This window comes from Dendrobates tinctorius, unplaced genomic scaffold, assembly GCF_039654945.1.
Source record: "Dendrobates tinctorius isolate UK_male_01 unplaced genomic scaffold, ASM3965494v1 ptg000138l, whole genome shotgun sequence".
Classification (NCBI taxonomy): Eukaryota; Metazoa; Chordata; class Amphibia; order Anura; family Dendrobatidae; genus Dendrobates; species Dendrobates tinctorius.
In genome coordinates this window covers 21,793,588-21,809,868 of record NW_027361806.1, presented here as the reverse complement: position 1 = coordinate 21,809,868, position 16,281 = coordinate 21,793,588, and the positions used below count along the sequence as shown (strand labels likewise).

General features: G+C 48.8%; 1 protein-coding gene across 2 annotated transcripts in view; it reads left to right on the top strand.

The window, feature by feature from the left end:
- The window catches only part of SLC44A5 (solute carrier family 44 member 5), a 157,376-nt gene that overhangs the window by 42,185 nt on the left and 98,910 nt on the right, over positions 1-16,281 (top strand). Inside the window, exon 1 of one of the 2 annotated variants that reach the window (XM_073544805.1) lies at positions 11,834-12,003. The exons of the other annotated variant lie outside the window; for it this stretch is intronic. Coding sequence (XP_073400906.1) covers positions 11,967-12,003 — 37 coding nt within the window. The 5' untranslated portion in view covers positions 11,834-11,966. Of the gene's footprint in view, positions 1-11,833; positions 12,004-16,281 lie in introns of those variants that run through there. 2 annotated transcript variants of the gene reach the window in all.

Below are 16,281 nucleotides of genomic sequence, written 5' to 3'. Positions count from 1 at the left end.
AACAATATATTTTCCCAATTTTGAATGGGATAGACAAACCAAACCTGATGCCAAACTTTACTACCTGTTCCACAATATAATTTCACATGTATTTTTAAAGAAGCAATGTGTACCAAGAAGGTGTTTTCTAAAACGGATGTGAATGTTTTGGCTCTTCCAGTCCTTGTTCATAGTCGTGAGTTGGTCCATGGAGAAGGCACATATAGAGCCGGAGAGATTCTCTGCTCCAGGTCTATAGTGCTGGAGAGAATTTCTGCTCTAGGTCTGTAGTGCTGGAGAGACTGTCTGCTCTTGGTCCAGGGCCAGCGTTAGGGGCAGGCACACCAGGCAGCTGCCTAGGGCCCCCACTCCCCCAGGGGCCCCCAGTTAGCGGCACATCACGCCGCCGCTATGGGGCCCCTGTGAGGCAGGGGGGCCCGCCTGGTCCCAGCGCCGACTCCCCCCGCCGCCGCAATGATGGAGGAGAGAGCTGACGCCCCCTCTCCCATTATTTCCCTCTCTGCCTCTGACACAGCGGGTGCGCGATGACATCATCGCGCTGTCACTGTGTGCCAGGCAGAGCAGGAGACAGAAGCCAGGAGCAGCGAGCAGCGCGGGCATGAGGAGAAGGTGAGGAGTTTTTTTTTTGTTTTTTTTTAAATATATCAGTGTGTGAGTACTGGACTGTGGGGCCATTTTCCGGGGAGAGGCGCTATCTACCATGGCTGGCTATGCTGCTTTATACCATGGTGGGCTGTGTTGCTATATACCATGGTGGGCTGCGCTGCTATATACTGTACCATGGTGGGCTGCGCTGCTATATACCATGGTGGGCTGTGTTGCTATATACCATGATGGGCTGTGCTGCTATATACTGTACCATGGTGGGCTGCGCTGCTATATACCATGGTGGGCTGCTTTGCTATATACCATGGTGGGCTGCGCTGCTATATACTATGGTGGGCTGTGTTGCTATATACCATGTTGGGCTGCGCTGCTATATACCATGGTGGGCTATGCTGCTATATTCCATTGTGGGCTATGCTGCTATATACCATGTTGGGCTGCGCTGCTATATACCATGGTGGGCTGTGTTGCTATATACCATGGTGGGCTATGCTGCTATATACCATGTTGGGCTGCACTGCTATATACCATGGTGGCCTGTGTTGCTATATACCATGGTGGGCTATGCTGCTATATACCATGTTGGGCTGCACTGCTATATACCATGGTGGCCTGTGTTGCTATATACCATGGTGGGCTATGCTGCTATATACCATGGTGGCCTGTGTTGCTATATACCATGGTGGCCTGTGTTGCTATATACCATGGTGGGCTATGCTGCTATATACCATGTTGGGCTGCGCTGCTATATACCATGGTGGGCTGTGTTGCTATATACCATGGTGGGCTGTGCTGCTATATACCATGTTGGGCTGCGCTGCTATATACCATGGTGGGCTGTGTTGCTATATACCATGGTGGGCTATGCTGCTATATACCATGTTGGGCTGCACTGCTATATACCATGGTGGCCTGTGTTGCTATATACCATGGTGGGCTATGCTGCTATATACCATGTTGGCCTGTGTTGCTATATACCATGGTGGCCTGTGTTGCTATATACCATGGTGGGCTATGCTGCTATATACCATGGTGGGCTGTGCTGCTATATACCATGGTGGGCTGTGTTGCTATATACCATGGTGGGCAGTGCTGCTATATACCATGGTGGCCTGTGTTGCTATATACCATGGTGGCCTGTGCTGCTATATACCATGGTGGGCTATGCTGCTATATACCATGGTGGGCTGTGCTGCTATATACCATGGTGGCCTGTGTTGCTATATACCATGGTGGGCTATGCTGCTATATACCATGGTGGCCTGTGCTGCTATATACCATGGTGGGCTATGCTGCTATATACCATGGTGGGCTATGCTGCTATATACCATGGTGGGCTGTGCTGCTATATACCATGGTGGGCTGTGTTGCTATATACCATGGTGGGCTATGCTGCTATATACCATGGTGGCCTGTGTTGCTATATACCATGGTGGCCTGTGCTGCTATATACCATGGTGGGCTATGCTGCTATATACCATGGTGGGCTGTGCTGCTATATACCATGGTGGGCTGTGTTGCTATATACCATGGTGGGCAGTGCTGCTATATACCATGGTGGGCTGTGCTGCTATATACCATGGTGAGCTGTGCTGCTGTATACCATGGTGGGCTATGCTGCTATATACCATGGTGGGCTGTGCTGCTATATACTGTACCATGGTGGGCTATGCTGCTATATACCATGGTGGGCTACGCTGCTATATACCATGGTGCGCTGTGTTGCTATATACCATGGTGGGCTGTGCTGCTATATACTGTACCATGGTGGGCTATGCTGCTATATACCATGGTGGGCTGCGCTGCTATATACCATGGTGGGCTGTGCTGCTATATACCATGGTGGGCTGCGCTGCTATATACTGTACCATGGTTGGCTGCGCTGCTATATACCATGGTTGGCTGCGCTGCTATATACCATAGTGGGCTGCACTGCTATATACCATGGTTGGCTGCGCTGCTATATACCATGGTTGGCTGCGCTGCTATATACCATAGTGGGCTGCACTGCTATATACCATAGTGGGCTGCGCTGCTATATACCATGGTGGGCTGCACTGCTATATACCATGGTGCGCTGTGTTGCTATATACCATGGTGGGCTGTGCTGCTATATACTGTACCATGGTGGGCTATGCTGCTATATACCATTGTGGGCTGCGCTGCTATATACCATGGTGGGCTGCGCTGCTATATACTGTACCATGGTGGGCTGCGCTGCTATATACCATGGTGGGCTACGCTGCTATATACCATGGTGCGCTGTGTTGCTATATACCATGGTGGGCTGTGCTGCTATATACTGTACCATGGTGGGCTATGCTGCTATATACCATGGTGGGCTGCGCTGCTATATACCATGGTGGGCTGCGCTGCTATATACTGTACCATGGTTGGCTGCGCTGCTATATACCATGGTTGGCTGCGCTGCTATATACCATAGTGGGCTGCGCTGCTATATACCATGGTGGGCTGCACTGCTATATACCATTGTGGGCTGTGTTGCTATATACCATGGTGGGCTGTGCTGCTATATACTGTACCATGGTGGGCTATGCTGCTATATACCATTGTGGGCTGCGCTGCTATATACCATGGTGGGCTGCGCTGCTATATACTGTACCATGGTTGGCTGCGCTGCTATATACCATGGTTGGCTGCGCTGCTATATACCATAGTGGGCTGCGCTGCTATATACCAGGGTGGGTTGCGCTGCTATATACCATGGTGGGCTGTGCTGCTATATACCATGGTGGGCTGTGTTGCTATATACCATGGTGGGCTGTGCTGCTATATACCATGGTGGGCTGTGCTGCTATATACCATGGTGGGCTGTGCTGCTATATACCATGGTGGGCTGTGTTGCTATATACCATGGTGGGCTGTGCTGCTATATACCATGGTGGGCTGTGTTGCTATATACCATGGTGGGCTGCACTGCTATATACCAGGGTGGGTTGCGCTGCTATATACCATGGTGGGCTGTGCTGCTATATACCATGGTGGGCTGTGTTGCTATATACCATGGTGGGCTGCGCTGCTATATACCATGGTGGGCTATGCTGCTATATACCATGGTGGGCTGTGTTGCTATATACCATGTTGGGCTGTGCTGCTATATTCCATGGTGGGCTGTGCTGCTATATACCATGGTGGGCTGTGTTGCTATATACCATGGTGGGCTGTGTTGCTATATACCATGGTGGGCTGTGTTGCTATATACCATGGTGGGCTATGCTGCTATATACCATGGGGGGTTAATTTTGCATTATATTTTATGGGGGAGGCTGTGTTATATAATATGGGGGGATACATTATATTCTATGGGGGGTGGGCTGTATTATATTCTATTTGGGGCTACATTATATTCTCTGGGGGGGCTGTATTATATTTAGTATCGTCTATGGGGGGTGATTGCATCATACTCTATGTAGAGGCTACATTATACTATATGAGGAGGCTACATTGTATTCTATGTGGGGCTGCATTATATTGTATGGGGGCTTCATTATACTTTGAGGGGGCTACATTATATTCTATGGGGGCTGCATTTTACTATATGAGGAGGGCTACATTGTATTCTATGTAGGGGCTACATTATACTATATAAGGGGGGCTGCATTATAGTCTATGGGGGGTTACATTATATTCTGTGGAGTGGCTGCATTATACTCTGTGGGATGGCTGCATTATACTATGAGGGGGGCTGCATTATAGTCTATGGGGGTTACATTATACTCTGTGGAGTGCCTGCATTATACTATAAGAGGGGGGCTGCATTATAGTCTATGGGGGGTTACATTATATATACTCTGTGGAGTGGCTGCATTATACTCTGTGGGGTGGCTGCATTATACTATATGTGGGCTGCATTATACTGTATCGAGGACTATGGGGAATACATTATATGAAAAACTAAGGGGTGCATTATACTATGAGAAGTGAATTGTACTACATGGATGACTGGCGGTGCATTATACTATATGGAGCACTATGGGGCAGATTATATTATATGGAGGACTATTGGGTTTAAACTGTAGATGTGCTGCTGATAGCATAATACTGTATGGTGATCCATTAGTGATCGTTCTGTCCCCATCATTCTTCCTCAGATGGTGGATCGAGGCCGGGAAACAAGTGTTGAACGATTTCAATATTGTTGATCACACTCATTTAGCGACCTGAACTCAGGCTGGTTTCACACTTGCATTTTTTGTGCTGTTTTTTTTTTGCGCAAAAAAACCGCATGCGTTTTTTTTCCTATTCTTTACATGGGTGCGCATACACATGCGTTTGTATGCGCATGCATTTTTTTGTAGTGTGCGCTCGGGTGCACAAAATGCACTCTGTTGCATTTTTTGTGCGTCCGACTTGTCCCAAAAACGTTTTTTTCACTCAACCACCCATTAGAGTCTTTAAAAAAACTGGCAAAACCGCAAAAAAATGCACAAAAACGCATGATGCACGGTGCGCAGCGCAAAAAAGCGCAAGTGTGAAAGTAGCCTCAGCGCATGTAAATACAACCGAAATGCTTCTGTTTGATGTGCAATATGTTAGCATTTGGGGCCCCATTTTAAACTTTGCGTAGGGCCCCAATTTGCCTAAAACCGTCCCTGTCTAGGTCTATAGTGCTGGAGAGATGAATAACGTGGCACTCATTTGATGTTGAAAAAAGATGATTTTGTCACGGGGTTACCGCAACGGAGCAGAGCCAGAAGACCGCAGTACCTGGTGGCTCCTACTCCGCCGCTGAAAAGCTGCACTTCTCCAGTGTATTAAATGTTTATTTCTTTCAGCAGAACAGGGGTTAATCAGCCATGTTGGAAAATCCTGCATTCAGCTGTGCTCGGTTAGCCACTCCTTTCCCCTATAATATCTGGGCTCAATTACCAAGTCCGTGTCTGAGTTAGGCCTGTTTCACACTTCTGTTTTTGACCATCAGTCAAAATCCGCCATTTTTGCAAAAAAACGGATCCGTTTTTTTCCCCATTGACTTGCATTACCGGCGGATCTTGACGGATGGCCATCCGTTGGATCCTTTTTTTTGCGGATCCGTCAATTTTTTTGCGTCCGCCGAGATGCCTGGCTGGAGAGATTCTCTGCTCTATGTCTGTAGTGCTGGAGAGATTCTCTGCTCTCGGTCTGTAGTGCTCGAGAGATTCTCTGCTCTCGGTCTGTAGTGCTGGAGAGACTCTCTGCTCTAGGTCTGTAGTGCTGGAGAGATTCTCTGCTCTAGGTCTGTAGTGCTGGAGAGATTCTCTTCTCTCGGTCTGTAGTGCTGGAGAGATTCTCTGCTCTCGGTCTGTAGTGCTGGAGAGATTCTCCGCTCTAGGTCTGTAGTGCTGGAGAGTTTCTCCGCTCTCGGTCTGTAGTGCTGGAGAGATTCTCTGCTCTAGGTCTGTAGCGCTGGAGAGATTCTCTGCTCTAGGTCTGTAGCGCTGGAGAGATTCTCTGCTCTAGGTCTGTAGCGCTGGAGAGATTCTCTGCTCTAGGTCTGTAGTGCTGGAGAGATTCTCTGCTCTCGGTCTGTAGTGCTGGAGAGATTCTCTGCTCTAGGTCTGTAGTGCTGGAGAGATTCTCTGCTCTAGGTCTGTAGTGCTGGAGAGATTCTCTGCTCTAGGTCTGTAGTGCTGGAGAGATTCTCTGCTCTCGGTCTGTAGTGCTGGAGAGATTCTCTGCTCTAGGTCTGTAGTGCTGGAGAGATTCTCTGCTCTAGGTCTGTAGTGCTGGAGAGATTCTCTGCTCTAGGCCTGTAGTGCTGGAGAGATTCTCTGCTCTAGGTCTGTAGTGCTGGAGAGATTCTCTGCTCTCGGTCTGTAGTGCTGGAGAGATTCTCTGCTCTAGGTCTGTAGTGCTGGAGAGATTCTCTGCTCTAGGTCTGTAGTGCTGGAGAGATTCTCTGCTCTAGGTCTGTAGCGCTGGAGAGATTCTCTGCTCTAGGTCTGTAGTGCTGGAGAGATTTGCTGCTCTAGGTCTGTAGTGCTGGAGAGATTTACTGCTCTAGGTCTATAGTGCTGGAGAAACTCTGCTCTAGGTCTGTAGTGCTGGAGAGACTCTGCTCTAGGTCTGTAGTGCTGTAGAGATTCTCTGCTCTAGGTCAGTAGTGCTGGAGAGATTTATTGCTCTAGGTCTGTAGTGCTGGAGAGATTTACTGCTCTAGGTCTATAGTGCTGGAGAAACTCTGCTCTAGGTCTGTAGTGCTGGAGAGATTCTCTGCTCTAGGTCTATATTGATGGAGAGATTCTGCTTCGGGTCTAAGAAAGTAAAGGGCTAAAGTTTACATATAATTTTATTTTACTTTCTAGATGGGCCTTTCTGAACCCTGCTCATACAGGTACTGTTCGTATGATCAGGTTTTAAATACATTAGATAGGACTGCTCTAAGATGGGTATACCTTGGTGTTGGTGGAGCGGCTTAGTATACATTTTTTGCAAAAATACATATCAACTAAATACCCTGTTTTTGTTATCATCTTTTTACTATGTTATCATCTTTTTACTAGCACTTGCTGTTTACTGTTATATATAATTTTTACAATAGAGTATTTTTGCGCGTTTGTTATACTGTTTTTTCTGTGTTTCATGTCTTTGGGTGGTGTGATCACTGTCCAACCGACTTGTTCACTTTTGTGCATGCTCATATGTTTTTAACATAAAATATCTTTTTAGGGGTCAGGTTCTATATTTCTGATAGATCGCTCCAGATCCTCTGCTTCCAAAATGGTAATAGAAATATGTCGGCCTTTAGATTGCAGACAGGACGTATTTCATCAGAGCGGACTCTTCACCCTGGGTGCACACCCGAGGCCTGGCAACAGCTATGCTTCACAAAAAGGGAAGATCCGACATTTGGATATATGGCTGATCTGGGTGGGGGGTGACTGGGGGTCTGAGTACTTGGCCTCATTAATTGCCCAAAGATTAAAATCAAGCGGAGTCTTCTGTTTGTTTTCTGTAGCCTCAAGAAACATTGTAAATGGGTCATATCATAGTATATGTGATAAATGAATAACTGCTGGGGGTCTGGGTGCTGAGACCTCCACCGACCCAAGACATGAGGGTCCTAAAGTCCCTAGTGTAAATGGAGCAATAACGAGCGACCACTACTCCCATACGTTCTGAATGCAGAGGTGGTCGCACATACTGCCGCTCTGTTGACACGGGGGCGTTGGACCCTCTAATTTTGGGATCAGTGAAAGTCCGTTTGGTACATCAGACAGATTTTTGTTAGTGGAAATCCAATACATATATCTTTGTACTAGTAAAGTGAAATGGAAATGTATCAGCTAACACAAGGCCAGAGAAGTGTGTGATCCCTGGGACCACTACTGGGAGCTTACCAATCACAAGAAAAGGGTCCTTCACAGTGGACATACAGGGTGCAGGGCATAGGACCCCTAATCCCCTGATCGCTGCTGGTCCTAGCAATCGGGCACAAATCACTTATCCCATGGAGGACAACTCGTAACAGGAGCTTTAGAAATATCCACAATAACTACAGACGGTGCGTCTATTATACACCACTGTGACCTCTTTACCATCTCACGCTGATCTGATGGGGAGAAGAATTACATTTCACTTCCCCTTTAAGTAAGCAATGTGACTATTTCAATGGAAGACACAGTCTGTTGTAAGATGTGTCCCCAGAGGAGATGATGTAAACTTCCTAAACGTTGGGCAAGTTATGTACATATCTGTGATCTTGTAGCAAGAAGCCAGTAATCCCATCCAGGTAATATGGCCATACACCAGGCCCCATGGGAGAGAGGAGGCGAAACCCTGCAGCCAGCAGGTATGCCCCAGAATAAGCCTCATTGCCAGCCAGAATACCACATTACCAGTGAAACCGCTCCAGTGTGTCAGAGGGTATCCCTACTAACAGAAAATACCCCTTTATCAGTTACTTAAAGAGAATACCCATCACTAGTATCAAATAATCACTATTACAACTATTATCACTGCAAGACAGAAAATACCCCAGTACAAAGAATAACTATAACCAGTGTCAGAGAATGCCCCATTAGAAGCATCAGAAGAGAATATTTCATTTTAAAAGTGCACAAACCATTCTGCCCACACTGCTGTCCTCCATACACACCCCAGGCTGCCCACACTGCTGTCCTCCATACACACCCCAGGCTGCCCACACTGCTGTCCTCCATACACACCCCAGGCTGCCCACACTGCTGTCCTCCATACACACCCCAGGCTGCCCACACTGCTGTCCTCCATTCACACCCCAGGCTGCCCACACTGCTGTCCTCCGTGCACACCCCAGGCTGCACTCACTGCTGTTCTCTGCACACACCCCAGGCTGCACACTCTGTTCTCTGCACACACCCCAGGCTGCACACACTGCTGTTCTCTGCACACACCCCAGGCTGCACACTCTGCTGTCCTTCGCACACACCCCAGGCTGCACACTCTGCTGTCCTCCATTCACACCCCAGGCTGCCCACACTGCTGTCCTCCGTGCACACCCCAGGCTGCACTCACTGCTGTTCCCTGCACACACCCCAGGCTGCACACTCTGTTCTCTGCACACACCCCAGGCTGCACACACTGCTGTTCTCTGCACACACCCCAGGCTGCACACTCTGCTGTCCTTCGCACACACCCCAGGCTGCACACTCTGCTGTCCTCCATTCACACCCCAGGCTGCCCACACTGCTGTCCTCCGTGCACACCCCAGGCTGCACTCACTGCTGTTCCCTGCACACACCCCAGGCTGCACACTCTGTTCTCTGCACACACCCCAGGCTGCACACACTGCTGTTCTCTGCACACACCCCAGGCTGCACACTCTGCTGTCCTTCGCACACACCCCAGGCTGCCCACACTGCTGTCCTCCATTCACACCCCAGGCTGCCCACACTGCTGTCCTCCGTGCACACCCCAGGCTGCACTCACTGCTGTTCTCTGCACACACCCCAGGCTGCACACTCTGCTGTTCTCTGCACACACCCCAGGCTGCACACTCTGCTGTTCTCTGCACACACCCCAGGCTGCACACACTGCTGTTCTCTGCACACACCCCAGGCTGCACACTCTGCTGTCCTTCGCACACACCCCAGGCTGCACACTCTGCTGTCCTCCGCACACACCCCAGGCTGCACCTTCTGCTGTCCTCTGCACACACCCCAGGCTGCACACGCTGCTGTCCTCTGCACACACCCCAGGCTGCACACTCTGCTGTTCTCTGCACACACTCCAGGCTGCACACACTGCTGTCCTCTGCACACACCCCAGGCTGCACACACTGCTGTCCTCCGCACACACCCCAGGCTGCACACTCTGCTGTCCTCTGCACACACCCCAGGCTGCACACACTGCTGTCCTCTGCACACACCCCAGGCTGCACACTCTGCTGTCCTCCGCACACACCCCAGGCTGCACACTCTGCTGTCCTCCGCACACACCCCAGGCTGCACACACTGCTGTTCTCTGCACACACCCCAGGCTGCACACACTGCTGTTCTCTGCACACACCCCAGGCTGCACACACTGCTGTCCTCTGCACACACCCCAGGCTGCACACACTGCTGTCCTCTGCACACACCCCAGGCTGCACACTCTGCTGTTCTCTGCACACACTCCAGGCTGCACACACTGCTGTCCTCTGCACACACCCCAGGCTGCACACGCTGCTGTCCTCTGCACACACCCCAGGCTGCACACTCTGCTGTTCTCTGCACACACTCCAGGCTGCACACACTGCTGTCCTCTGCACACACCCCAGGCTGCACACACTGCTGTCCTCCGCACACACCCCAGGCTGCACACTCTGCTGTCCTCTGCACACACCCCAGGCTGCACACACTGCTGTCCTCTGCACACACCCCAGGCTGCACACTCTGCTGTCCTCCGCACACACCCCAGGCTGCACACTCTGCTGTCCTCCGCACACACCCCAGGCTGCACACACTGCTGTTCTCTGCACACACCCCAGGCTGCACACACTGCTGTTCTCTGCACACACCCCAGGCTGCACACACTGCTGTCCTCTGCACACACCCCAGGCTGCACACACTGCTGTCCTCTGCACACACCCCAGGCTGCACACTCTGCTGTTTTCTGCACACACTCCAGGCTGCACACACTGCTGTCCTCTGCACACACCCCAGGCTGCACACACTGCTGTCCTCTGCACACACCCCAGGCTGCACACACTGCTGTCCTCTGCACACACCCCAGGCTGCACACTCTGCTGTTCTCTGCACACACTCCAGGCTGCACAAACTGCTGTCCTCTGCACACACCCCAGGCTGCACACACTGCTGTCCTCTGCACACACCCCAGGCTGCACACTCTGCTGTCCTCCGCACACACCCCAGGCTGCACCCTCTGCTGTCCTCTGCACACACCCCAGGCTGCACACGCTGCTGTCCTCTGCACACACCCCAGGCTGCACACTCTGCTGTTCTCTGCACACACTCCAGGCTGCACACACTGCTGTCCTCTGCACACACCCCAGGCTGCACACACTGCTGTCCTCCGCACACACCCCAGGCTGCACACTCTGCTGTCCTCTGCACACACCCCAGGCTGCACACACTGCTGTCCTCTGCACACACCCCAGGCTGCACACACTGCTGTCCTCCGCACACACCCCAGGCTGCACACTCTGCTGTCCTCCGCACACACCCCAGGCTGCACACTCTGCTGTTCTCTGCACACACTCCAGGCTGCACACACTGCTGTCCTCTGCACACACCCCAGGCTGAACACACTGCTGTCCTCTGCACACACCCCAGGCTGCACCCTCTGCTGTCCTCTGCACACACCCCAGGCTGCACACGCTGCTGTCCTCTGCACACACCCCAGGCTGCACACTCTGCTGTTCTCTGCACACACTCCAGGCTGCACACACTGCTGTCCTCTGCACACACCCCAGGCTGCACACACTGCTGTCCTCCGCACACACCCCAGGCTGCACACTCTGCTGTCCTCTGCACACACCCCAGGCTGCACACACTGCTGTCCTCTGCACACACCCCAGGCTGCACACACTGCTGTCCTCCGCACACACCCCAGGCTGCACACTCTGCTGTCCTCCGCACACACCCCAGGCTGCACACTCTGCTGTTCTCTGCACACACTCCAGGCTGCACACACTGCTGTCCTCTGCACACACCCCAGGCTGCACACACTGCTGTCCTCTGCACACACCCCAGGCTGCACACACTGCTGTCCTCTGTGCAGTCTCTCCTCCCCTCCATCCTTCTCATCCCTCCCATTTCCAGCCCCATCAGCTCCTTTCTTGCTGCTCATAGACTGTTGGTGTCAGGCAGAGACCCTCACATGTGTGAGAGCAGAGGAGACCCCTGACTCTGCCGGAGACCATCTCCAGCCTGGGGACGATGGGCAGGAGGGGGGGCGCCCACACCTCTCCATTTGGTAAGTCCTGGGTGGGCTCAGCCTGGCTCTGGGGTCTGTCCTTTCATACATTGTATCTGCAGTGAGGAAGCTGCTGCTATTCTTTGCCTCTGGTGCATTGTGCTGCTTGGCTTAGGGGGTCCTGATGGGGGGTGTTCTTTGCATCCAGTGCATAGATTGGATGGGGGTGGGGGGTTCGGCACTATAGCTGGGCCTATGCCCACATCTGCTCTGCCAATGCCAGCCCTGGAGCAGAACTCTCCTGGGCGCCCCACTTGCTGGGTTCCCCCATTGCTGTCGGTGCATCGCTCATTGATGAGGACAATACATTGTGATGCCAGCGCCAGACTGAGATGTGAAAGTTCCCAGCACCACAACAAAGAGCCTGTCTGCTGCCACCGAGCTGCAGCCGCTCGCAGGACCTGGCACCGGCCTGCCTGCTTCATAGCATTCCATGAAGGATACTATTATTCCAAGAAGGATCCCATTGTCAGGTGCAGCGGGGCGATCTGAGGTCACGTGTGGGGCTTATAGGATTATCACTGGGCACAGAGTATTTCAGATATGTATCCACTGCCATACTGGACGCAAGAGCTAGCACTCGCATGAAGAGCTGTAGACGTGTGGAAAAGTATTGGGGTCGTGCAGATAGGAGCGAGGAAAAAAAAGAGGAAAGGTGCAGATAGGAGCACGGTCCAGATACGTTGTATGGTGTATTCCGGGGGTGTCATTCATTGTGTCTAATATTAAGGATGCAGTAGAAGGACCAGACTCCCAGTGATCATTCTGTATGGCCCTGATTGAGCCTCATAGGTAGAGGCACCTTTGGGATGATTTGGGCAGTGGCGGATACCTATGGAAAAGGACCCCTGTGTAAGAACAGTTTATGGGCCCCTCCGTGTCTGTAACAGGACCTGCTTGTTTCGAAGGTGAAAGTGGGGCTCTTTACCTCTTGGGCCCCTGTGCGGCTGCACACATTGCACTAATGAAATGTCCGCCCTGGATCTGGGGTAGAAAACCTATTTTGAAATACGTCATAAGAAACCAAAAAAATAACAGAGCGTGGTTTAGTGGTCAAGAATCAGCCGACTTATAGAAAATAAGCGCTGAGCATCGAGAAAAGTGCAGATTTTTGTCTGAATACTGCAAAACAAAATAATGCTTCCATACAAAACTCAAACAATACCACCACAAAAATAATGCTCCCATACAATGCTCACATAACACCGCCATACAAAATAATGCTCCCATGCAACACTCACATAATACCGCCACACAAAATAATGCTTCCATACAAAGCTCACATAATACCGCCACACAAAATAATGCTCCCATACAACGCTCACATAACACTGCCACAAAAATAATGCTCCCATACAACGCTCACATAACACTGCCACACAAAATAATGCTCCCATACAACACTGACATAACACTGCCACACAAAATAATGCTCCCATACAACGCTCATATTACACCGCCACACAAAATAATGCTTCCATATATTGCTCACATAATACTGCCACAAAAGTAATGTTCCCATACAACACTCACATAATACTGCCACAAAAATAATGCTCCCATACAACGCTCACATAATACTGGCACAAAAATAATGCTCCCATACAACGCTCACATAATACTGGCACAAAAATAATGCTCCCATATAATGCTCACATAATACTGCCACACAAAATACTGCTCCCATACAACGCTCACATAACACTGCCACACAAAATAATGCTTCCATATAATGCTCACATAATACTGCCACAAAAGTAATGCTCCCATACAACGCTCACATAATACTGCCACAAAAATAATGCTTCCATACATCGATCACATAATAAAGAAATAATGCTCCCATACAACGCTCACATAATACTGCCACACAAAATAATGCTCCCATACAACGCTCACATAATAAAGAAATAATGCTCCCATACAACGCTCACATAATACTGCCACAAAAATAATGCTCCCATACAACGCTCACATAATACTGCCACAAAAATAATGCTTCCATACAATGCTCACATAATGCTGCCACAAAAATAATGCTCCCATACAATGCTCACATAATGCTGCCACAAAAATAATGCTCCCATACAGCGCTCACATAATACTGCCACAAAAATAATGCTTCCACACAATGCTCACATAATGCTGCCACAAAAATAATGCTCCCATACAATGCTCACATAATGCTGCCACAAAAATAATGCTCCCATACAGCGCTCACATAATGCTGCCACAAAAATAATGCTCCCATACAACGCTCACATAATACTGCCACAAAAATAATGCTCCCATACAACGCTCACATAATACTGCCACAAAAATAATGCTTCCATACAATGCTCACATAATGCTGCCACAAAAATAATGCTTCCATACAATGCTCACATAATGCTGCCACAAAAATAATGCTCCCATACAGCGCTCACATAATACTGCCACAAAAATAATGCTTCCACACAAAGATCACATAATGCTGCCACAAAAATAATGCTTCCATACAACGCTCACATAATGCTGCCACAAAAATAATGCTTCCATACAATGCTCACATAATACTGCCACAAAAATAATGCTCCCATACAACGTTCACATAACACAGAAATAATGCTCCCGTACAATGCTCTAATAATACTGCCACAAAAATAATGGTTCCATACAACGCTCACATAATACTGACACAAAAATAATGCTTCCATACAACGCTCACATAATACAGAAATAATGCTCACGTACAACGCTCACATAATACTGCCACAAAAATACTGCTTCCATACAACGCTTACATAATGCTGCCACAAAAATAATGCTTCCATACAATGCTCACATAATACTGCCACAAAAATAATACTCCCATACAACGCTCACATAATACATAAATAATGCTCCCGTACAACACTCACAAAATACTGCCACAAAAATAATGCTCCCATACAACGCTCACATAATGCTGCCACAAAAATAATGCTCCCATACAACGCTCACATAATACTGCCACAAAAATAATGCTTCCATACAATGCTCACATAATGCTGCCACAAAAATAATGCACCCATACAACGCTCACATAATGCTGCCACAAAAATAATGCTTCCATACAATGCTCACATAAGGCTGCCACAAAAATAATGCTCCCATACAGCGCTCACATAATACTGCCACAAAAATAATGCTTCCACACAAAGATCACATAATGCTGCCACAAAAAAAATGCTCCCATACAACGCTCACATAATACAGAAATAATGCTCCCGTACAACGCTCACATAATACTGCCACAAAAATACTGCTTCCATACAATGCTCACATAATGCTGCCACAAAAATAATGCTCCCATACAGCGCTCACATAATACTGCCACAAAAATAATGCTTCCATACAAAGATCACATAATGCTGCCACAAAAATAATGCTTCCATACAATGCTCACATAATGCTGCCACAAAAATAATGCTCCCATACAATGCTCACATAATGCTGCCACAAAAATAATGCTCCCATACAGCGCTCACATAATACTGCCACAAAAATAATGCTTCCATACAAAGATCACATAATGCTGCCACAAAAATAATGCTTCCATACAATGCTCACATAATACTGCCACAAAAATAATGCTCCCATACAACGCTCACATAATACAGAAATAATGCTCCCGTACAACGCTCTAATAATACTGCCACAAAAAAATGCTCCCATACAACGCTCACATAAAACAGAAATAATGCTCCAGTACAACTCTCACGTAATACTGCCACAAAAATACTGCTTCCATACAACGCTCACATAATGCTGCCACAAAAATAATGCTTCCATACAATGCTCACATAATACTGCCACAAACATAATACTCCCATACAACGCTCACATAATACATAAATAATGCTCCTGTACAACACTCACATAATACTGCCACAAAAATAATGCTTCCATACAACGCTCACATAATACTGCCACAAAATTAATGCTCCCATACAACGCTCACATAACACTGCCACAAAAATAATGCTCCCGTACAACGATCACATAATAAAGAAATAATGCTCCCATACAACGCTCTCATAATACTGCCGCAAAAATAATGCTCCCATACAACGCTCACATAATACTGCCACAAAAATAATGCTCCCATACACTGCTCACATAATACTGCCACAAAAATAATGCCCCATACAACACTAACATAATGCTGCCACAAAAATAATGCTTCCATACAATGCTCACATAATGCTGCCACAAAAATAATGCTCCCATACAACGCTCACATAATGCTGCCACAAA